The sequence below is a fragment of the Pongo pygmaeus genome, chromosome 5 (assembly GCF_028885625.2).
Source record: "Pongo pygmaeus isolate AG05252 chromosome 5, NHGRI_mPonPyg2-v2.0_pri, whole genome shotgun sequence".
NCBI classification, from domain to species: domain Eukaryota; kingdom Metazoa; phylum Chordata; class Mammalia; order Primates; family Hominidae; genus Pongo; species Pongo pygmaeus.
The window spans coordinates 507,820-532,837 of NC_072378.2; the positions used below are offsets into that span (position 1 = coordinate 507,820).

The 25,018-nt window shown below is 40.3% G+C and overlaps 2 protein-coding genes across 4 annotated transcripts in view; both read right to left on the bottom strand.

Annotated features, from left to right (window-relative positions):
* Positions 1-25,018, bottom strand: part of EXOC2 (exocyst complex component 2) — a 210,691-nt gene that overhangs the window by 164,222 nt on the left and 21,451 nt on the right. The window lies entirely within an intron of this gene.
* On the bottom strand, positions 9,820-11,071 carry HUS1B (HUS1 checkpoint clamp component B). The gene has a single exon (XM_054490870.2). The coding sequence runs from the start codon at positions 10,827-10,829 to the stop codon at positions 9,993-9,995; it is 837 nt and encodes a 278-aa protein (XP_054346845.1). The 5' UTR covers positions 10,830-11,071; the 3' UTR covers positions 9,820-9,992.

Consider the following 25,018-nt stretch of genomic DNA (forward strand, 5'->3'; position numbering starts at 1 on the left):
TTCACAGGGACTTCACAGATCCTTCTCAGTGATTCATATCAAGAAAGGCTCCTCATGTTTGTCTGTTTCAACTTTGGATTAGACAGTATGGTACCAATATTTTATTTCCTGATTTTGGTAACTGTACTATAATATAAGAGAATGTCCTTATTCTTAATAACTACATACTAAAGTATTTAGGAGTCAAGGAATGATGCTTCATCCCACTTTCAAATGCTTCACAAAAACATATGCAGACAGATGGACAGAATGATACAGAAATTGGGGAAAAAGGAAACAACTGGTGCGCGTGGTTAAAGGGCTTACTGGAGTTACTATTCACCAAAATGAAGGAAGGAAGTAAGGGGTTCATAGGAGTTACTTTTACTACTCTGGAAAGTTTTCTATAAGTTTGAAGTTATAGCAAAATAAAAAGTTATCAAATATAATGCTTTGGTAATATTTTGAAATTAAACACAAACACATCCCATTAACATTAGCCTGCTAAGCTAAACAACATATTAGGCTCATTGTTCCTGAAAATTGAAAGATAAATATTTATTTTCACATCTGACATCAGCAAAATGCACAAATAAGCAATGAATAAACTGATATTACATAAACATACTAGGTAACTTAATAGTTAAGTTTATATAAAATTATATGTTTTAGAATTATTATTTTATTGGAATATATTATTGCTACCTCTTTAAACATGCTTCTAAATGCAGACAAAAGTGTGGAAAGCTTGTTTTGCCAATGTGCTAGAAAACTATTATAAACTGATAAACATGAGATTTAGTATGGTAGCATATTAATAAAAAATTATAGGACAGCAAAGATATATTTCAACACAAAGTTCTTTAACAACTGCTTCAATAAACAGACATCATGTTGCTCCAAAGATACCAAAACACTGCAGGGAAAGCAAATATTATGAAAAATGTGGATAATTAACCCACCACATTAATTAATGCTTACAAACCAACTTGTGAGAGGAAAATACTTTCTTCAATTGGCACGAAAATTAGGCTGCCACTGAGTGGTGATTCAATTATTTTCTTGACACTATTAAGGTATGTCCTCAGTATTACAGCACAAATTAAATAAGCATGTGGTTAAAAGTGAGTACTTTCAGATTCTGGTCTAGATCACATAAAGAACCAAATTTTTAAGTAGAAATACGCTGCTCTCCTTGTTTCCAGAAAAACAGTAGTATTAAAACTTAATAAAAATAATTACCATTGACATTAATGGTACTGAAAAGATAAGTAGTAGAAACATCAGACTGTCAGAGATCCTTAGCGGTTTTGATTATCAGCAGGGGTGGTATTTCACAGACCCAGAGACAAAAGAGACCTGACCCAACTGGTATCTAGTCTCTTCACCTGAAGACACTGTAACCTAGAGATGCTGAGTGTCTTTTTCAAGAGCACACACCTGATGAGTTGTCAAACAGACCAGATCCTTGGTGCCCTGATTTGTAAGAGTCTAGTATCCTCTTCCTCCTATACCACCATATGTCCTGTGAGGTCATTTGTGAATGTGGACCACTCACCTTCTAAGAACCTTCACTGTGTCTCCAGTGACTGGGGCTCTGGCTCACTCTGGTGTGAAACATAACTGCAATTAGAATACCTCTGGTCTCAAAGAAAGCAAAACTAAAAAACGAGGACAGGGCAATTCCAATTTACTCCCACTATTTCAAATCCATTTTGAGGTCATTTACACAGGGCTCTTAATCTTAACTATGTTACCCTCAAAATTTGTCCAACTAAAAGTAATGTCTGGTAATAAAAGGTAATGTCCGAGCCACCATGGATAGTCATGAATCAAAAAGTCTGATCTATTTTCTTATTTATGACTGAAGAGTACAGGTAGGTGTCTTCCAGATGCACAAAGCAGACAACTGAAAAGCCAACAGGCATTACACTGGTTCATTTGCAACAATCCTATTTCCTTACCATGAAGAATTACCTACATATATCCAAACCAGAACAGACCATTATGCCAGGAAGACCTGTCATTTAATTTACAAATATAAATACCTGCTTTTCACACTGCAGTATCCGTAGCACATACAACAGTGCCTGCGACATAATATACACTCAGTAATTTGTGAATGAACTATAGGAAGAGATGTCTCTTCTCAACCTGCTTTCAGTTAAAAACATACTACAAGGTAGTATGTTCTTATGTTTGTTGATATGTACTTATCAGTAAGTAATGCTCTTATGTTTAAAATCACAAATAAAAGAAATAATTTCTTATCACTTTCAGGAAAGAGTCTAAGGCTTTAAGGAAACAGAATTCAGTTTCTGAACATTTTCAGTTTGACAATCCATGCCAGACTCCCTTGAGTTTAAAGGAACGCTCTAGTCTACAGTTGTCATTGTCTACAAATTTTCCTCACAAATATTCCAATTGCCATAAAACAATGACATAAAAAATGTGTCATAAGGTCTTTCTTATATAAATACACTAAACGGAGGTCAACAAAAGTCTGACTTTGCCTGTCATAAACCTCATTTGTTTAACTAAAGCAATATATAGTCTTTTATTTTAACTTCATAGCCATTTAAGACAATTAAGAAAGCACTAAGGAATAAAGTGAATAAGCCTATCCTAAAAGCACATACCACGAACTTTTAAAAACTCTTCTTTTCTTTTTCTTTTTTTTTTTTTTTTTTGAGACAAGGTATCGCTCCGTCAACCGGGCTGGAGAGCAGTAACGTGACCACGACTCACTGCAGCCTTGAACTCCTGGGCTCATGCAATCCTTCCACCTCAGCCTTACAAGTAGCTGGGACCACAGGTATGCACCACCATGCCTGCCTAATTTTTGTATTTTTTTTTTAAATAGAGACAGGGTCTTGCTCTTGAACTCCTAGGCTCAAGCAATCTGCCCGCTTCCGCCTCCCACTGTGCTGGGATTACAGGCGTGAGCCACTGCACTGGGCCCTAACTCTTTTCATTTTAAGAGACGGAGCCTCATTGTGTTTCCCATGCTGGAGGGCCGTGGAAATTCACAGGTGTGATCAGGGTGCATTACTGCCTCCAACTTCTGGCTTCCAGTGATCCTCCTTCCTCAGCCTCCAGAGTAGCTGGAACTACAGGCCCGCACCACTGTGCCCGGCCACAAACTAATTTTATCTCTGGAAAGCAGAGGGATAAAGAGGTATAACAGCTATTATTACTCATGTAAGGAAAGTTACTACAGATAAGAATCAGGAACTTGTATTAGGTCAGACTCTGGCACAAGAAAACTAATAATATACAAAGTACGAAATAATGCAAATGGGCAAATAATAAACGTTGGGAGAATGGGAGTACTTACTGGGAACTGCACATATATACACAGGTATATAAGATGGGCTACAAATTATTACTTACTGGCTCCTAGCCTAAGAACCACACTACACACTTACATACTATCCATTACCAAAGAGAGTTACTGGTTTGCTTAAAAAAAAAAAAAAAATCATAATTCTGATGTGTTTCCAGACTCATGTTAATTCACCAAGTATTTCTCAAATGCCTGGACCCGAATGGGGACAACCAGAACTAGGAGGGTCCTTATGGAAATTAACCAGGGAAAGAGACACTTGTCTGATTTCTTTTGATAATGGCAACCTATTCACTGAATAAATATACACTCGAGTAATTTCTTTTTAGCAGTAAAATGTTTAAAAAGTACAACTCTGTCATATGAATAAGCCAGTTTAGCTTTCAGCAAATGGTATCTAGTGGGACAATAAATTCTGGATATAAGAAAGCACTTTAATACATTTTCCAATGATTTATTTTCTACAGATACAGTGAAACATAAAAGGCATAGTGTTTTCTTGCTTCTCAGTAGTCTCCCTATGAGGAACAATGGAAGATGCTTAAATAATTTGTAAACTTGAGACTTTGACTTTTTTTAATGTTAAGACTTTATTTTCATTGATTATCATCTTGTGTGGCAAATAAATTCCTTCCTGCCTGCAAGAGCAAAGGACATCTTCAAACAAGGACAAAATGACAATGCCCTTCCAAAAGGTTTGAGATTTTTTAAATTTAAATTTTATCTTTATAGATTAAAACATTCATATGGTACTCTAGATTTATTGTAATGAACAAAAGTATATCCAAGCTGTCAGTCTATTGAAACATTTATGAACAGTCTGGAGACTGGGTTCTAAACTGAGTTCTGGCATTAGGAAATAAAAACGCTTGTTGACTTTTACGCACTGTGAAACTTTTCTTATCTATAAACAAGATGATTGGATGAGATCAGCTCTAAGGCATCTCTGAGCTCTTGTTCCTATGAGAGTCCTTTACAAAGCTTTTAAATTCAGCAACTAATGCATGACTATAGAAACAGGCACTCTCTAGTTTTTCACAATTAAACTAAAAACTTTAATAATAGCTTGCTATTCATTTTAAAATTTCTGTATTGTAAAATGTTTTTACTGTATAATTATACAATATTAGTTAAAACATTATATTTAGATGGTCTATTGATGTTTAATATTACAGGCAACGTATCTCTGCAGATTAGGGAATAACCTAAGTAGAAGAATAAATTATCTTTTCCATTTTCAAAAGCTACACTACAAAACTAGGCTATAAAACTTTTGACAGGTACTCCTTGTTAATGAATTACTAAAAGTAAACCATAATAATTCATGAAAGACTAAACTGTAAAATTATTTATGTTCTAAAACAAACCATTAGATTTTTCATTTCTGTTGGTTTTATTAAGTATATAAAGACAAAGCAACAGAACTAGAGACAGACAACTGGAGGAAAGAAGAGGAGGGTATGAAACTAGTAAAAAATATCTTTTATTATAGCTTGAAAATTTTCATTTAATTTTTCTAAAAAGGGAAAAAATTTGGAAGAGATGCCTGAAACAAACATGATAAGGAATTTGTTATATCAAAATCAAAACCTGCAGATCTTACAACTTCCTCACTGTAGTAAGGCATGTGTTCTCCCTTTTTTTTTTTTTTTTTTTTTTTTCCAGGCAGAGTCTTGCTCTGTTGCCCAGGCTGGAGTGCAGTGGCGTGCGATTTCAGCTCACTGCAAGCTCTGCCTCGCAGGTTCACGCCATTCTCCTGCCTCAGCCTCCTAAATAGCTGGGACTACGGGCGCCCGCCACCATGCCCGGCTAATTTTTTTTGTATTTTTAGTAGAGACGGGGTTTCACTATGTTAGCCAGGATGACCTCGATCTCCTGACCTCGTGATCCTCCTGCCTTGGCCTCCCAAAGTGCTGGGATTACAGGCGTGAGCCACCACGCCCAGCCATGTTCTCCATTTTTATCTTGCATTTAAAGTCAACAAAAGGCCAGGCATGGTGGCTGATGCCTGTAATCCCAACACTTTGGGAGGCTGAGGCGGGCAGATAACTTGAGGTCAGGAGTTTGAGACCAGCCTGGCCAACATGGTGAAACCCCATCTCTAATAAAAATACAAAAATTATCTGGGTGTGATGGTGGGCGCCTGTAATCCCAGCTACTCGGGAAGCTGAGGCATGAGAATCACTTGAACCCAGGAGGCCGAGGTTAGGGTAAGCCACTGCACTCCAACCTGGGCAACAGAGCAAGACTCTGTCTCAGAAAAATAAATAAATAATAAAAAAATAAAGTCTACCAAAGTGCTCATGAAGGCAGATTTTTTAAATGAACCAAAAAATGGCTTGATTAAAAATCTTCACAGGCTGGGCACAGTGGCTCACGCCTGTAACCCCAGCACTTTGGGAGGCCAAGGCGGGCAGATCACAAGGTCAGGAGTTCGAGACCAGTCTGATGAACATGGTGAAACCCCAAGTCTACCAAAAATACAAAAATTAGCCAGGCGTGGTGGTGCGCGCCTGTAATCCCAGCTACTCAGGAGGCTGAGGCAGGAGAATTGCTTGAATCCGGGAGGCGGAGGTTGCAGTGAGTCAAGATTACACCACTGTACTCCAGCCTGGGCAACAGAGTGAGATTCCACTTCAAAAAAAAAAAAAACTTCACAAACAGCTCTGAAAATACTCACCAAACAAAATATTTACATATTTTTGTATGTAACTCAGAAGATATAGTTTCAAAGAGCGTACACTATACCTCCAAAGTAGTTATTAATAATTTTTAAAGACTACTTCAGAAATACTTTTGAAAACAACTGTTTAAACTTCCCATGTTATAACTTTAATAGCATTAAATCGGAATCTAGCCCAACGGAAACAGATCTTAATAAGCCAGAGGGTTCAAGTGACTTGCCTGGGTCCAATGTTTGTGTGTTCTTTCCACACGACCACAGGTGGAATTTAGAAATCATCAAAACAAAATAAATTAACAAGTTTAAGTGTTTTATCACCAAATCTAGTAGGAAACTTCATTACTGATAAAAATGTAGTCATGGGAATTTACTAACTATGCAAATATAAAGGTTGCCAAGTTAATGGCTTATCTTACTGCATAGGCCACCAAAAAAACTAAACTAAAATTTAATATAAAAGAATATAAGCTACTCCTCTCCCTGAGACTGTTCATCACTATACCATCCTTTTATAACCTCTCTTCCTTTTTTCTCAAAACAATGAAACATTAAGAATTATTTTCTAAGTAAAGTACTGGAATACTGGTGGGGCTGGGGGTGGGGAAGGGAAGAGGATGAATGGAAACCTGATTTATCCAAAAATTACCCTTAAAGCAACATTTTGGTTAACATGAACTTGACTACAGTTTACCTCCTTTTATTGTGCTTCACTTTACTGTACTACTCAGATACTGCACTTTTTACAAATTGAAGGTTTGTGGCAACCCTGCATCAAGCAAGCCTATCAGTGCCATTCTTCTAAAAGCATGTGCTCACTCCATGTCTCTGTGTCACATTTTGGTAATTCTTGCATTATCTCAAACTTATTCATTATCATTATATCTGTCATAGTGATCTGTGATGAGTGTTCTTTGATGTTACTATTGTAACTGTTCCAGGACACCACAAACCATGCTCATATGAGACAGGGAACTTAATTGATAAATGTATGTGTGACTGCTCCACCAACCAGCATTCTCTCTCCCTCTCCTCAAGCCTCCCTATTCCCTGAGATATGACAATATTGAAAGTAGGCTAATTCATAATCCTACAATGGCCTCTAAGTGCTCAAGTGAAAGCAAGAGTTTCAAGTCTCTCACTTTAAATCAAAAGCTAGAAATAATTAAGCTTAGTAAGGAAGCCATGTCTAATGACCTGACATCCTAAAGCCAGGCCTTCTTGTGGCAAACAATTGGCCAAGCTGTGAATGCAAAGGAAAAATTATTGATGGAAATTAAAAGTGCTACTCCAGTGAACACATGAATGATAACAAACTAAAACAGCCTTATTGCTGATATAGAGAAAGTATGAGTGATCTAGATTGAAGATAAACCAGCCACAACATTCCGTTAAGCCAAAACCTAACACAGTGTAAAGCCCTAACTCTCTTCAATGCTATGAAGGCTTAGAGAAATGAGGAAGCCGCAGAAGAAAAGGCTGTAGTTAGAGGATGGTTCATAAGGATTACGGAAAGAAGCTATTTCCAGAACATAAAAATGCAAGGTGAAGCAGCGAGTACTTATGCAGAAGCTGCAGCAAGTTATCCAGAAGATCTAGCTATTATAAGATCACTGATGAAGGTGGCTACACTCAACGACACATTTTCACTGAAGACAAACAGCCTTCAATTGGAAGAAGATGCCATCTAGGACTTTCATAGCTAGAGAGGAGAAGTCAATACCTGGCTTCAAAGCTTCAAGGACAGGCTGACTCTGTTGTTAGGGGCTAATGTAGCTTGGTGATTTTCAGTTGAAGCCAACGCTCACTTACCATTCTGAAAATCCTAGGGCCCTTAAGAATTATGATAAATCTACTCTGCCTGTGTCCTATCAATAGAACAACAGAGCCTAGATGACAGCACATCTGTTTACAGCATCTGGTTTAGTGAATACTTTAAGCCCACTGTTGAAACCTAATCCTCAGAAAAAAAGATTTCTTTCAGAATATCACTGTTCATTGACAATGCACCTGGTCACTCAAGAGTTCTGGTGGAGATACAAAAGGAGATGAATGTTTTCATGACTGCTAACACAATATCCATTCCGCAGTTCATGGATCAAGGAGTTATTTCATCTTGCAAGTCTTATTATTTCAGAAATAAATTTTGTACATTTATAGCTGCCATGGATACTGATTCTCTAATGGATCTTGGCAAAGTGAATGGAAAACTTTCTGGAAAGGATTCATCATTCTAGATGGCATTAAGAACACTGATGATTCATGGGAAGAGGTCAAAATATCAACATTAACAGGAATAAAAAAGAAGTTGATTCCAACCAGCACGGATGACTTTAAGGAGTTCAAGACTTTGGTGGAGGATGTCACCGCAAGTGTGGTGGAAGTAGCAGGAGAACTAGAATTAGAAGTGGAAGCTAGGCAGGGTGGCTCATGCCTGTAATCTCAGCACTATGGAAGGCCAAGGCGGGAGGATTGCTTGAGGACAGAAGTTCAAAACCAGCCTGGTCAACATAGTGAGACTCCCTCTCTACAAAAGAAAAATTAAAAAGTTAGCTGGGCATGGTGGCATGCGCCTGTAGTCCCAGCTACGGGGGAGGCTGTGGCAGGAGGATCATTTAAGCTCAGAAGTTTGAAGCTGCAGTGAGCCATGATTGTACCACTGCATTCCAGTCTGGGTGACAGAGTAAGACCCTGTCTCAAAAAAAAAAAAAAAAAAAAAGTAGAGCCTTAAGGAATTGCTACACTCTTAAGATAAAACAAACAGATGAAGAGTTGCTTCTTATAGATAAGCAAAGAAAGTGACTTTTTTGAGATGGAATCTACTCCTGGTGAAGATGCTGTGAATACCGTTGAAATAACAACAAAAGATTTAGTACAGTGTATAAACTTGGTTGATAAACCAGCGGCAGGGTTTGAGAGGACTGACTGTTTTGAAAGAAATTCTACTGTGGATAAAATACCCAAAGCATCCCATGCTAAAGAAAATTCTTTCATGGAAGTCAATCGATCCAGCAAGTTAACTACTTTAAGAAATTGCCACAGCTACCTGAGCCTTCAACAACCACCACTGGAATCGGTCAGCAGCTATCAAGAGGGAGGTAAAGACCTCCCACCAGCAAAAAGATTATGACTTGCTGAGGGCTCAGATGATGCGCAGCATTTTTTACCAATGACGTATTTTAAAATTAAGATGTGTACATTTTTTAGACATAGTACTATTGTACTCTCAACAGACTACAGTATAATGCAAACATAACTTTTATATGTACTGAAAATCCAAAAAACTCATCTGTCTTTATTGCAATATTTGCTTTTTGCAGTGGTCTGGAACCAAACTTGGAGTATCTCTGAGATATGCCTTTATTTCCTTGATTCCTAATGTGAATATGATACATGTGAAAAATGAACCTAATAAATAAGCAATACAAACTATGTAGATAATAAATCTAAAAACCATGTACACTGATATATTCTTTGATATATCCTATGACAAAACACGGCTTAACAAAGAATATGTAATGCACACACATGCTAAATATCTTTTATCTTACAGATATATTTAGCTCTCTACATAAGAAATGCCCTCGGAAAACATTTATACATATTTTAAAAGAAGAACTTTCCCGCTTTACACAGCAGCATTTTATAATAAAATACTGATGCAATTGTTTCAGGATTCAAAAATACTTATTTCATTACAACGCTGTTTTACCCCCCCCAGAAAAAAAGAGTTGAAGAATACCTTTCTTGATAGAATCTTAAGCAGGAAAAAAACCTCACAAACCTAATAAACAAAACATGAACTACCCAACTGTTTTACCAATGCTTTAATATAAATTTTGCAAAGGAGGAAGGGCTCAACAAAATATACGCCCTGCATAAGTCAATGAAGGTGCAAACTTTCAACCCAATTAACTCAGGGTCTGTTTTAGTTTTGAAAAGATCATAAGCTTTAAAAAAAAAAAAAAATCTAAGCTGGCTGAATTTTTACAAGGCAGGAATGAAATACTGAAGAGAGACATCTTCTTGAACCAAAACAAGCTGAAGAAGAGTATTGTCCCAAATATTGCACAGGGCCGTCGTAGGATGTATTTGCTGTCCCTCCAAACACTGCAGAAGCTTCCGATTATCTACCCGCACTTGCACCATGCTCTCCAGGTCTCTGTTTTGAGGCACACCCACAGCCGACTTGGGAGGGTTTCCAAGATTTTTAAAATAACTTTGAATGGACACCACCTCCGTCTCTATACTCAGGGTCATCCTGCCACTGAGGTTTGCTTCCACCAGCACGTGATCGCCCACGTTCGCCATCCTCTCCACGATGCTCCTCAGCGTCCTCCAGCGCGGCAGGTAGATGCTCGCGTCGGAGGCGCGCAGGCTGGGCGGCAGGCAGTCCCGCCACACTCTTCTGGGAAGCACCCGCACGGGCAGATCGTGCAACACGCTGCGAGAGCGGCCCAGGGACGAGACCAGCTCCACCGCCACCGTGAGGCAGGGGCGCCGCTTGTGGGTCAGCTGCAGCTTCAGGGAGGACGCGCCCGCTGCGCTTCTCGCCGCCCGGGACAGGTGCTCCGCCGTCAGCTCCAGGTGGATCTCATTGAGGTCTTCCGAGACACCTTCCATGCGAAACTGCTGGAAGGCCCCCTGCCGCACCTCGCACCACAGCCTGGCCTCGCGGAGGCCGCCGGAGCCCGCGGGGCCGAAGCACAGGCTGTCAGGGCACACGCGGAGCACGCACACCTTCGCCAGCCTCGCGACGGTGCCGCTGACGTGGATGAACAGCTCTAGACAGCCTTGGCCGGTGATCTTGGCGCGAAACTTCATGATGCCACGCGGAAGGCAGCTCTGGGCCCTCTGACGGGGATTCCGCGTGCCACAAGCCCTTCCGGTCCGCTGGGGTCCGCGGCGCTGCCCTCCCCGCCCTCCCTCCGGCCCCCAGCTGGGCAGGCACTCGGGTTCCGGGTTGCGGGTTCTGTTCTGGGTTCCGCAGCCCTAGGCCTGGAGCCACGGAAGGGCCTCCCAACGCCCGTTCTCACCTTCCCTCCAGCCCTCTCACAAAATGCTTCCGTTTCCACTCTGGTTAGAAGAAGAGTAGGCATTCCACTGCTGAAACTTCTTAGTATTCTAAACACTATGAAGACAAAATCATCACTCAGATAAATAACCACTTTTAATCTCTTTGGTATATACACTGATACCATCTTCATCAATCGGCATATAAGAAGATATGGTTCCACGTGTCTTATGAAATCATAGCATACTAGGCATACATTTTACAACCTCATCTTCACACTTAAATATGTAACAGGCACCTTTCCATGCTGGTGAAACAAATCTACATCATCTTCATGGCTGCTCACTTTTCCAGTGTATGGAGTTATAACACAAGTGACGTTTGGATGATTTCCAACTTTTTGCTATTATGAACACAATGAATATTTTTGTATAAAATAGTTTTGCCCATTTACCCAACTATTTCCTTGCGTTAAATTCAGAAGTGAAGTGCTAGTCAATGAATGCACTTTTAAAATCCTAATATTCTCAAACTGGCCTGCAGAAAGCTACATGAACACTCTAGCCCACCAGCAACACTGGGTATTAGCAATCTGTTTTATCTGTAGCACTCTGGCAGGCAAAAAAAAAAAAAAAAAATTCAACTTGCACTGTGTGAATTCCATCTTATGCCCTTTGCATCTTTTTGTACTGAGTTTATTTTTCTTGATTTTAAGTTATCTAGCAAGAACATTAACCCTCTGTCCATTATATGTACTGTAAATATTCTCCCCAGTTTATCATGTGACTTTTCACACTGTTTTTGGTACTCTTTGCCCTTGGGAAATATTGAATCTTTTCATGTCAAATCTATTGACCTTTTCTCTACTACTTCTAGGGTCATGCTTTCAAAGTCCTGTTTCTGGTACTTTAATATTATCTGTTTTTATGACTTAGTTGTTTGACTCAGCTGAAATCTTTTTTGAAGTACCGAATACCTAGCTGATACACATAATTCACTAAACAATCCACTTCTCCACTAACCTGAAATGTCAAATTTTATTTTAGACAAAAATTCTCATTTTTGCCTAAATGTTTCCTGACCCTCTCTATATTTTCTCCCACTGCCCTATCTTGAACCTGTACCAGTGATTTAATTTCTGTATTATATTTCAATATCGAGTAGGACAATCTTTCAGAACTTCTCTCATTCTCTCACAGATACTGCTCCAGATGAATTCTGAAGTATTTTGTCAGAGTCTAAAAATAATCTTCCTGTAATTTTGATGGGAATTATCACCAGCCTGACATAGTACATACTTACACTTCTTTGTTTGCCGTCTAGCTCTAACCACAATGATGTAAATTAGAGGAGTTCTTATCTGTTCCATATACTGCTGTACACCCAGCATTTAGAACAGTATTTGCCATGCAACTGGTGTTCAACACAAATTTTTAAATGAATGTATGAAATGTATAAATTTCAAGATAATTTCAGGATATTTTATATATATATATTTTTTATATATATATATATATTTATTTATTTATTTTTGAGACGAAGTCTTACTTTTGTCACCCAGGCTAGAGTGCAATGGCGTGATCTCGGCTCACTGCAACCTCCACCTCTCGGGTTCAAGCGATTCTCTTGCCTCAGCCTCCCGAGTAGCTGGGATTACAGGCGCCTGCTACCACGCCCAGCTAATTTTTGTATTTTTAGTAAAGACGAGGTTTCACCATGTTGGCCAGGCTGGTCTTGAACTCCTGATCTCAGGTAATCTGCCCACCTTGGCCTCCCAAAGTGCTGGGATTATAGGCGTGAGCCACCACGCCCAGCCAAGATATTTAAAATATTTACATTAAATCCTTCCACTTATTCAAACCATTTTTTATGACTGTCAATGAATTATTCAGTTCTGTTCTTAGGGAGTTCACATAATATACAGTATCTTGAAGTCAGTCAAGTCACTGAGCTCTCCTGAAATCGTTTTTCAATTGACCTTTTATGTCTCTAATGTAGAAAATCTTACTATCTTCATGTACTGTAATTATGGCTTTTACTCTTCAAGGTTTATGTCATTTATTTAACTGACATTGCGTTTGCTGTAATTTTCAAAACACTGCTGAATAACAGTGGTGCCAGCAAGCATCTTTGTCTTATTTGTAACTAATGAGGAATCCTCTAGAGCAGTGTTTCCCAAACTGTCATTAGCGCCCCCAAGAGTCTTTTTAGGTGTTTTCCCTAACTGCCCTCCATGGAATTTTAGATCACAGGTCCAGACACAGCAGCATGCGAAGGCTCGCATTGTGAATTTTAGCCCCAGATAGACTGCAAGAACAAACCAGCAATCTCAGACCCTCTGAAGGAAGTAAACTGCTCTTGCAGGACCTGGGAGACACTCCAAATACTGTGAGTGCCCCAGCTGTGGAAGTGGGAAAAAGAGCCCTTCCTCTCCCGAACACACACTCCCACTGGAGAAGCTGAAGGTCTGTATGCGGGAGAAGTTTCCGACTTTACCTGGAGCTGAGTCAGTTTGGAGAGGTGAGCAAAACACAGGGGTAGAGGAAGCAGCAGAAAAGCCCTGGGAGCTCACCGTGTCCCCTTGCAGGCCATTCCTGCCTGGCACCACAGGGATCCATCCGGAAGGTGGCCTGAGGAGCAGGGGGTACAACTCCACAGGGAGAAGGAAATCTCTAACTGAACTTTGTAACAATTTCAAGGGAGTGAGAAGCCTCCTGGCCAGAACTTGGGAGAGGACACAAATCCGGTGTGCAGACTCCACCGGCGGGGATAGAACCCAGCCTTTTTAGTTCGCAGCTGGGAGGCAGGTAGCCTGGGGCAGATTTTCAAGCCGTCTTGCCACTCGGGGCAAGTTGTCGGGGGGGGCACGGTGGTTGTGAGACCGGCCCTTCAGTCTTGCGTGGGAGCTGGGTGAGGCCTGTGACTGCAGGCTTTCCCCCACTTCCCTGACAACCTGCATGACTCAGCAGAGACAGCCATAATCCCCCTAGGTACAGAACTCCACCCCCATCCCCCAAGACCCACCCATCCCCCCCAACCTGATGATCCTTCCCTATCCAACCTGGTAGCGGAAGACAAAGGACATATAATCTTGGGAGTTCTAGGGCCCCGCCCACTGCCAGTCCCTCTCCACACTACTACAGCTGATGCTTTCTGGAAAGCACCCCCTCCTGGCAAAAGGCCAACTAGCACCAAAATAGAGCATTAAACCACCAAAGCTAAGGACCCTCCCTCACGGAGTCCACTGCACCCTCTGCCACCTCCACTGAAACAGGCTGGGAGACCACAGATGGTTCACATCACAGGACTCTCTGTGCAGGCAACCCCCAGTACCAGCACAGAGCTGGGTAGACTCGCTGGGTGCTAGACCCAGAAGAGAGACAACAATCATGCAGTTTGGCTCACAGGAAGCCACATCCACAGGAAGACGGGGAGAGCACTACATCAGGGGAACACTTTGTGAGACAAAAGAATCTGAACAACAGCTTTCAGCCCTAGATCTTCCCTCTGACAAAGGCTACCCAAATGAGAAGGAACCAGAAAACCAACCCTGGTAATATGACAAAACAAGGCTCTTCAACACCCCCGAAAAAATCACACTAGTTCACCAGCAGTGGATCTAAACCATGAAGAAATCCCTGATTTACCTGAAAAAAAAATTCAGGAGGTTAGTTATTAAGCTAATCAAGGAGGGATCAGGGAAAGGCAGAGCCCAATGCAAGGAAATCAAATAAACAATACAAAAAGTAAAGGGAGAAATATTCAAGGAAATAGATAGCTTAAAGAAAAAACAATCAAAAATTCAGGAAACTTTGGACACACTTTTAGAAATGCAAAATACTCTGGAAAGTCTCAGCAATGGAATTGAACAAGTAGAAGGAAGAAATTCAGAGCTCGAAGGTCTACAAATTAACCAGTCCAACAATGACAAAGAAAAAAGAATAAGAAAATATGAACAAAGCCTCCAAGGAGTCTGGGGTTATGTTAAATGACCAAACCTAATAATCAGTGTTCCTGAGGAAGAAGAGAATTCTAAAAGCTTGGAAAACATGGGGAATAATCATGGAAAACTTCCCCAGCCCTGATAGAGACCCAGACTCCAAATACAAGAAGCACAAAGAACACCTGGGAAATTCATTGCAAAAAGATCATCACCTAGGCACACTGTCATCAGGTTATACACAGTTCAGACTAAGGAAAGAGCTAAGACTAAGAGCTGTGAGACAGAAGCACCAGGTAGTCTATAAAGGAAAACCTATCAGATTAACAGCAGATTTCTCAGCAGAAACCCTACAGGCTAGAAGGGATTGAGGCTCTATCTTCAGCCTCCTCAAACCAATTATCAACAAAGAATTTTGTATCCATTGAACCTATGCATCATATATGAAGCAAAGATACAGTTGTTTTCAGACAAATGCTGAGAGAATTCACCATTACCAAGCCACCACTACAAGAACTGCTAAAAGGAGCTCTAACTCTTGAAACAAATCCGGAAACACAACAAAACAGAACCTCTTTAAAGCATAAATCACACAGGACCTATAACAAAAATACACGTTACAAAGCAAAAACAAAACAACAAAAAAAGAAGTACACAGGCAACAAAGAGCATGATGAAAGCAACAGCACCTCACATTTCAATACTAACATTGAATGTAAATGGCCTAAATGCTCCACTTAAAAGATACACAACCACAGAATGGATCAGAACTCACCAACCAACGATCTGCTGCCTTCAGGAGACTCAGCTCACACATAAGGACTCACATAAAGTTAAAGTAAAGGGGTGGAAAAAGGCATTTCATGCAAATGGACACCAAAAGCGAGCAGGGGTAGCTATTCTTATAGCTACAAAACAAACTTTAAAGCAACAGCAGTTAAAAGAGACAAAGAGGGACATTACATAATGGTAAAAGGCCTTATTCAACAGGAAAATATCACAATCCTAAACATATATGCACCTAAAACTGGAGCTCCCAAATTTATAAAACAATTACTAACAGACCTAAGCAATGAGACGAACAGAAACACAATAATAGTGGGGGACTTCAATACTCCACTGACAGCACTAGACTGGTCATCAAGACAGAAAGTCCACAAAGAAACAATGGATTTAAATGATACCTTGGAACAAATGGACTTAACAGATATATACAAAACATTTCATCCAACAACTGCAGAATATACATTCTATTCAACAGTGCATGGAACTTTCTCCAAGATAGACTATATGATAGGCCATAAAATGAGCCTCAATAAATTTAAGAAAATTGAAATTATATGAAGCACTCTCTCAGACCACAGTAAAATAAAACTGGAAATCAACTCCAAACAGAACCTTCAAAACCATGCAAATACACGGAAATTAAATAACCTGCTCCTGAATGAGCATTGGGTCAAAAACAAAATCAAGATGGGAATTAAAAAATTCTTCGAACTGAATGACAATAATGACATAACCTATCAAAACCTCTGGCATACAGCAAAGGTGGTGCCATGAGGAATGTTCATAGCCCCAAGTACCTGTATCAAAAAGTCTGAAAGAGCACAAACAGATGCTCTAAGGTCACACCTCAAGGAACTAGAGAAACAAGAACAAACCAAACCCAAACCCAGCGGAAAAAAGGAAATAACCATGATCAGAGCAGAATTAAATGAAATTGAAAAAACACCAACAAAATACAAAAGATAAATGAAACAAAAAGCTGGTTCTAAGAGGCTGAGGCAGGAGAACTGCTTGAACCTGGGAGGTGGAGGCTGCAGTGAGCTGAGATCATGCCACTGCACTCCAGCCTGGGTGACAGAGCAAGACTTTGTCTCAAAAAAAACAAATCCTGGTTCTTCGAAAAGATAAATAAAATTGACAGACCATGAGCACGATTAACCAACAAAAGAAGAGAGAAAAGCCAAATGATCTCACTAAGAAATGCAACAGGAGATATTACAACGGACACCACTGAAATACAAAAGATCCCTCAAGGCTACTATGAACACCTTTACACACATAAACTAGAAACCTAGAAGAGATGGATAAATTCCTGGATAAATACAACCATCCTAGCTTAAATCAGGAAGAAATAGACACCCTGAACAGACCAATAACAAGCAGCAAGATTGAAATGGTAATTAAGAAATTACCACCAAAGAAAAGTTCAGGACCAGAGGGATTCACAGCAGAATTCTACCAAACACTGAAAGAACTGGTACCAATCCCTTTGACATTATTCCACAAGATAGAGAAAGAAGGAACCCTCCCTAATTCATTCTATGAAACCAGCATCACCCTAATATCAAAACCAGGAAAGGACATAACAAAAAAGAAAACTACAGACCGATATCCTTGATAGATGCTAAAATCCTTAACAAAATACTAGCTAACTGAATCCAGCGACATATCAAAAAGATAATCTACCATGATCAAGGGAGTTTCATACCAGGGATGCAGGGGTAGTTTAACATACACAAGTCAATAAATATGATACACCACATAAACAGAATTAAAAACAAAAATCACATGATCATCTCAATTAAGACACAGAAAAAGCATTTGACAAAATCCAACTTCCCTTTATAATTAAAACTCTCAGCAAAATTGGCATACAAGGGACATACCTTAATGTAATAAAAGCCATGTATGACAAACCCACAGCCAACATAATACTGAATGAGGAAAAGTTGAAAGCATTCCCTCTGAGAACGGGAACAAGACAAGGATGCCCACTCTCACCAGTCCTCTCCAACATAGTACTGCAAGTCCTAGCCAGAGCAATCAGACAAGAGAAAGAAATAAAGGCATCCAAATCGGTAAAGAGGAAGTCTATCTGTCACTGCTGAAGATATTATCGTTTACCTTGAAAACTCTAAGGACTCCACCAGAAAGCTCCTAGAACTGATAAAAGAATTCAGCAAAGTTTCCGGATACAAGTTTAATGTACACAAATCAGTAGCTCTTCTATATACCAAAAGCGACCAAATGGAGAATCAAATCAAGAACTCAACCCCTTTTACAATAGCTGAAAAATAAAATAATAAAATACTTAGGAATACACCTAACCAAAAACTTATGTCTTTCGGAAGACCTCTACAGAGAAAACTACAAAACCCTGCTGAAAGAAATTGTAGGTGACACAAAAAAATGAAAACACATCCCATGCTCATGGATGAGTAGAATCCATATTGTGAAAATGACCATACTGTCAAAAGCAATCTACAAATTCCATGCAATCCTACCACCATCATTCTACGTAAAATTAGAAAAAGCAATTCTAAAATTCATATGAGACCAAAAAAGAGCCCGCATAGCCAAAGCAAGACTAAGCAAAACCAACAAATCTGGAGGCATCACACTACCTGATTTCAAACTATACTATAAGGCCATAGTCACCAAAACAGTGTGGTACTGGTATAAAAACAGACACCCAGACCAGTGGAACAGAATAGAGAACCCAGAAATAAAGCCAAATACTTACAGCCAACTGATCCTTGACAAGGCAAACAAAAACAAAGTGGGGAAAGGACACCCATTTCAACAAATGGTGCTAGGATAACTGGCTAGCCACATGTAGGAGAATAAAACTGGATCCTCATCTCTCACCTTATACAAAAATCAACTCAAGGTGGATTAAGGACTTAAACCTAAGACCTGAAACTATAAAAATTCTAGAAGATAATGTTGGAAAACCTCTTCTAGACATTGGCTTAGGCAAGGATTTCATGCCAAGAACCCGAAAGCAAAGACAGTAAAAACAAAGATAAATAGCTGGGACCTAACTAAACTAAAGAGCTTTTGCATGGCAAAAGAAACAGCAGAGTAAACAGACAACACACAGAGGGGGAGAAAATCTTCACAATCTATACATCTGACAAAGGACTAATATCCAGAATCTACAACGAACTCAAACAAATCAGTAAGAAAAAAAACAAACAAACAATCACATCAAAAAATGGGCTAAGGACATGAATAGACAACTCTCAAAAGAAGATATACAAATGGCCAACAAACATATGAAAAAAATGCTCAACATCACTAATGATCAGGGAAATGCAAATCAAAACCACAATGAGATACCATCTTACTCCTACAAGAATGGCCACAATCGAAAAATCAAAAACCAGTACATGTTGGTGTAGATGCAGTGAACAGGGAACACTTCTACACTGCTGGTGGGAATGCAAACTAGTACAGCTGCTATGGAAAACAGTGTGGAGATTCCTTAAACAACTAAAAGTAGAACTACCATTTGATCGAGCAATCCCACTACTGGGTATCTACCCAGAGGAAAATAACTCAATATTCAAAAAAGATTCTTGCACACACGTTTATAGCAGCACAATTCACAATTGCAAAATCGTGGAAAACCCAAATGCCCATCAATCAATGAGCTGATAAAGAAACTGTGGTATATATATACAATGGAATACTATGCAGCCATAAAAAGGAATGAATTTATAGCATTTGCAGTGACGTGGATGAGATTGGAGACAATTATTCTAAGAGAAGTAAATCAGGAATGGAAAACCAAACATCGTATGTTCTCACTGATATGTGGGATCTAAGCTACAAGGATGCAAAGGCATGAGAATGATACAATGAACTTTGGGTACTTGGGGGGAAGACGGGGAGAGGGTTGAGGGATAAAAGACTACAGGATATGGTGCAGTGTACACTGCTTGGGTGACAGGTGCACCAAAATCTCACAAATCGCCACTAAGAACTTACTCATGTAACCAAATATCACCTGTACCCCAATAACTTACAGAAAATAAAAATAAAAATAAGAGTCAAGAAATTATAGTAATCAAGAGAAATCTGGTCTGCTACTTATTCTTGCCAATAAAGTTTTATCAGAACACAGCCACATTCATTTGATTCCATGTCATCTAAGGCTGCTTTCTCACTAAAAGAGTAGAGCTGAGTAATAGCAACTGAGACCTCATGGCCAAAAACTACTACATTGCCCTTCACAAAAAGAGTGTGCCAATCCGTTAGGTGATAGCAAGTCAGCATCCTTTCTCCCAATAACATTCTCACATGAAACATTTTCAGCTGTAACTCCTTAATTTTCAGATGTAGAAGACACTTCTCTTGTTTCCAGCATTGGTATTTTCCTCATATTGACCGGAATATATCAGAAACTAGGAGGAAAAGTCAAAACCATCGGAAAATATGTAAAGGCATCTTCACCATGGCAGTCATACTGATGCAAAATTGAGCAAATGATTCAAATGTTACTTATGTTTACAACAGGAATTTCAAAAACTGTTCAGCATCCCTTCCAGAAAATTTCCAGAAAATTTAGGTCTATTAAATTAATATTATTATTTAGAATTGGGAAACTTGGTGCTTTACTGTTTTGTTTTGGCACTTTACAACTTTTTTTTTCTGAGCAGCTTTAATAAGTTTACAGAAAAATTAAATCAAAATTAGAGTTTCCATATACCCCTTCGCTACCACTCCCTCCTGTTTCCTCTGTTATTAACATCTTGCATTAGTGTGGCACAGCCGTTACAACTGAGGAGCCAATACTGATACACTATTAACTAAGTTCCATAGTTTACATTGGGGCTCTTTGTGTTCTACATTCTATGAGTTTTGACAAACGTATAACTTATCATTACATGTATCCAACATTACAGTATCATACTGAATACTTTCACTGCCTTAAAAGTCCCATTTTCCCTCTTCTCTTAGCATAGCGATTATGATTTTTTTAAAAAAACTTTTTTTCAATGGCTATCTTAAGAGTTTGCAATATGCATTTACAACTAAACCAAGTCCACTCTCAAATAACACCTTCCCATTCATGGATAGTGGAAGTACCTTATAACAAAGTATTTCCACTTTCTTTTTCTCATCCTTTACAACACTGGTGTCATTCATTTTAATTATCTACAAGCTATAATCACCTTAAGTTTTGTTGCTGTTATTCTTCAGAACAAACTGTTGTCTGTCAGATCAATTAAGAATAAGAAAAACTAAGAACTGTATTTTACCTTCATTCATCTATAATGCTCCTCCTTTCTTCATGTAGATCTGAGTTTCTAATCTACATCATTATCATTTTGTTGTTTTTTGATGAATATCTTTTAGTGTTTCTTACAAGGAAGGTTTACTGGTAACAAATTTCCTCAACTTTTGTTTATCTGAGAAAGTATTTCTCATTCGCTTCTGAAGGATAATTTCATTTGTATACAGAATTTGACAGTGATAAGTGTGATGACTGGAAGAAGAGATACCCAGACAGCTGAGCTGGTAAAGCGTTATTTCTGGGTGTGTCTGTGAGGGTGTTTGGGGAAGTAACTGGCATTTGAATCAGTGGACCGAGTAAGAAAGCTCTGTTGTCACCCACTGTGAGCAGGCACCACAAAGCCGGCTGAGGGTCTTGATCAAAGAAAAAGGCAGGGAAAAGGCAAATTATCTCTTTTTTGGAACTGGGACACCCATCTTTTCCTGCTCTTGAATCACCAGAATGCCACGGTCTTCTGAGCTTTGGATTCCCAGGCTTATACCAGTGACCCCCGCCCCCTAGGTTCTGAGGCCTTTGACCTCAGACTGAGAGATACACTGGGGGCTCCCCTGGTTCTGAGGCCTTCAAACTTAGACTGAGCCGTGCTACTGGCTTCTCTGATTCTGTGGCTTGCCGACGCCTGTCATGGGACTTCTCAGCCTCCATAGTCATGTAAGCCAGTTCCCTAATAAATCCCCTCCCGTCCGTCCATCCGTCCGTCCGTCCGTCCGTCCATCCATCCATCCATCCATCCATCCACATCCTGTTGATTCTGTTTCTCTGGAAAGCCCTAATACACTGGGTTTTTTTCTTTCAGCACTTTATTTCACTCCACTCTATTCTTCCTTGCATGGTTTCTGAAGAAACATCTCATATAACTCTGATCTGTGCTCCCCTATAGTAAGGTGCTTCTTTCAAGAGTTTCTATTGGTTTTTGATTTTCTGCAATTGGAATAGGATACGTCTGAGCGTAGATTTTTTGGTATTTGACTTGCTCCATGTTCTCTGAGCTCCCAGGATCTATGGATAGTTGTCTATTATGAATTTTGGAAAATTTTCAGGCATTAATGCTTTAAGTCATTCCCAGGAAGATACTCAGCCATGCTGTGCCTCCATCATGTCTCTCCTACAGTCCCCTCATTGTCTCCCACACTGTCTTCTGGGTGATGCATGATTTCTCCCTCTGTTGGCCTCCAGCACTCCAGAACTTAATTCCTCTGCCCTACCTCTCCAGGTGAAAGAAGCGCGTTCTCATTGCCGGCACAGCCCTGTGCTCACGGCTGAAATCTGCATTCTACTGTCACTCTCAGCGTCAGGTCCCTCAACACCCATCCCACCTGCTTCTTAGCCAACTAACTTCCACCATTCACCCATTCAGTCATCACTTTCTGTGGGAGGCTACACCTTCCCTCACCTCACTTCCACCAACCTAACCTCCCTCAGCCCCAGGCTGGATTAATCGTACCCCCTCTATACTTATCTCTACCATTCAACCAGTAAAAGCAGAGATACTGTGGCCTCTTGGGATCTACGAGTAATTGGTCCTAAGACATTCTGTGGATACGAAAACCTGGGGATGCTCAGGTTCCCTACATAAAATCGCACGGTATTTGCATATAACCCACGCACATCCACCAGCATACTCTAGATTACTAATCATCTCTAGATTACTTATAATTCATAATACAATGTAAGTTATCAAACTGTATTGTTTTTGTTATTTTTTGTTGCTGCATTGTTTTTTTCTGAACATTTTCCATCTGTGATTGGTTGAATCTGTCCATGCAGAACCCATGGATATGGAGAGCTGACTGTATTTCTTTATTACCTACTTGGTGCTAGGCACCTGAAGGTGCAGAATAAACGCTTATGAATAAACCTCCAACTGGTATGTTTGCTCCTCGAGGACAAGTATTACCACCTGCAACTGTCTGCATCCCACACCTGGCTGATCTCCTGCACCATGTCCTTGGACTCCATGGAGCTCAGGATCTTCCTGCTCCATGTGAAATGCAGCCAGCACAGCTTGAACTCCCCACATATCAGCTACATGCCAGATCTTTACAGCCAACCTGAAACACAGGCATCTGTGGATGAAGATAAGGAACCTCCTGTGGCCCCCTGCCAGCCCTGAATGTTGCTAGAGGGAATGGCTGAGGTTTTACATTCTGGCAAATTCTGCTGGTCCTAACCAAAGCTGCCCAGTATGAAGGGAGTCTCCTTTGGAGGACACACCCTAGGAACAGTTGATTCTGTCTGGGGTTCCACCACTGCTGCTGGTGCTGTGGGTGGAGGGGGAGGCCACAGGCCATGCTGGAGGCTGTGCTGGGCCAGTCTTCATCTCAAGGTGAGGTAGAAGACTGGCAGGCACTTTGACTGTTCTGCTGACCTTTCAACCTGACTCCTGATCCTCCTCAAGCCACTGATTTTCTATCAGAGGAAAAAGAAAATGTGGGAAGAGCAGGCTCGCTGCTTTGGGCTGGCAGACACCCTAGGCTCTACCTGGAAGGACGGAGAAGGACGGCAACAGCTGGTGGGATCAGCTAAGGAAAGGACTTCACGGTGATGGTGTGGCCCTCCAGCTGAGGTGTCCTGTAGCCCATTAATGAGTCCAGAATTTCCCTTACATGTAGCCCAAGGACAGCATTAACTCAGTGTGCCAGGGGTCCTTGGAGTCAGAGAGTGGCTGTATGTAGTTTCAATTCCTCTTCATAGCCCACATTTATCCACAGGTCCCTCATGATTTCCTCTGAAGTGCCTCTCTTACTGGGGTTTGGGAGCAGGAATTTCTTTAGGTGTTCATACTCCATAGACATGTAAAGGGAATGTGGTATATACCTGCTTTGGAAGCTCTGCAATAGTTCTGTCCATTGTAAGACAGAAACCTGATGATCACCGACCACTGCACAGAGAATGACTCCTAGGCTGCCAACATCCATTTCAGAGCCATCGTACTTTTGCGTACGTTGCCTAGAAGAGTTCCAGGACAGTGTAAGAAGCACTGACACAGAAGTTATCTACCCTGTTGCCAAAGGTGAGCTCGTTGCTAAAGCCAAAGTCTGCAAACGTGAGGTTCAGTTCAGCGTCCACACAAGCAGGTTCTTTGGCTGTATGTCCCTGTGCCGGATCCCCTTCTGGTAGCAGTACTATCTGTTGGATTCTGCCTTGGGCCAAAAACTTAGGCAGAGCCAGGGACGAAAATAGGTGTTTGGCATTTTACAATAATGACTCCTACTGAGGTCATAGCAAGAAATGGACCAATCACAGCTGAGGATAATCCACTGTGGTTTTCTCATTTTTGGTCTGAAGAACTCTTTACTTTAATTAAAAAAAAAAAAAAAGGAAGGAGGACTTCAAAGGGCTTTCTGTTCACATAGGTTAAAGTGATCAATACTTTACAATATGGCAAATTAAATCCATAGAATGCTTCAGTGACCTTTCATTTCCAGTCTGAAAATCTGTAATAATTTTTGACGTTTAAAAACTCATAGTGTCTACGCTGAAAATATTCAATTCCTTTCTCTTTAATCTCTGAATGCTTGGTCTCAAAATGATGCCACAACTTGCATCACATAAGAAAATGTTCTGTTGCATAAGAAACAATAAGGTAATTATTAACATCTATAGAGCTGAGGGTAAGACATATTTTCATTTCTTATTTAGAGTTTTGCCAAGTCTCTGGAATAAATTCCTGTCTTCCATGAGTCCACTGGGGTAGCTTTAAATGTAGAAGTTGCAACTGTAGGTCAAGAAAGTAAGTCTTTTTCAGCCAGGCACAGTGATGCACACCTATAGTCCCAGCTACTTAGGAGGCTGAGGCAGAAGGACCACCTGAGCCCAGGAGTTCAAGACCAGCCTGGGTAACATCTTGAGACTCCATCTCAAAAAAAAAAAAAAAAAAAATTAAGGCTGGGCATGGTGGCTCACGCCTGTAATCCCAACACTTTGTGAGGCTAAGGCAGGCAGATCACTTGAGGTCAGGAGTTAGAGAC

Excerpts from the sequence above, each read along its gene's own strand:
- HUS1B (XM_054490870.2), bottom strand. The coding sequence starts at position 10,829 with ATGAAGTTTCGCGCCAAGATCACCGGCCAAGGCTGTCTAGAGCTGTTC.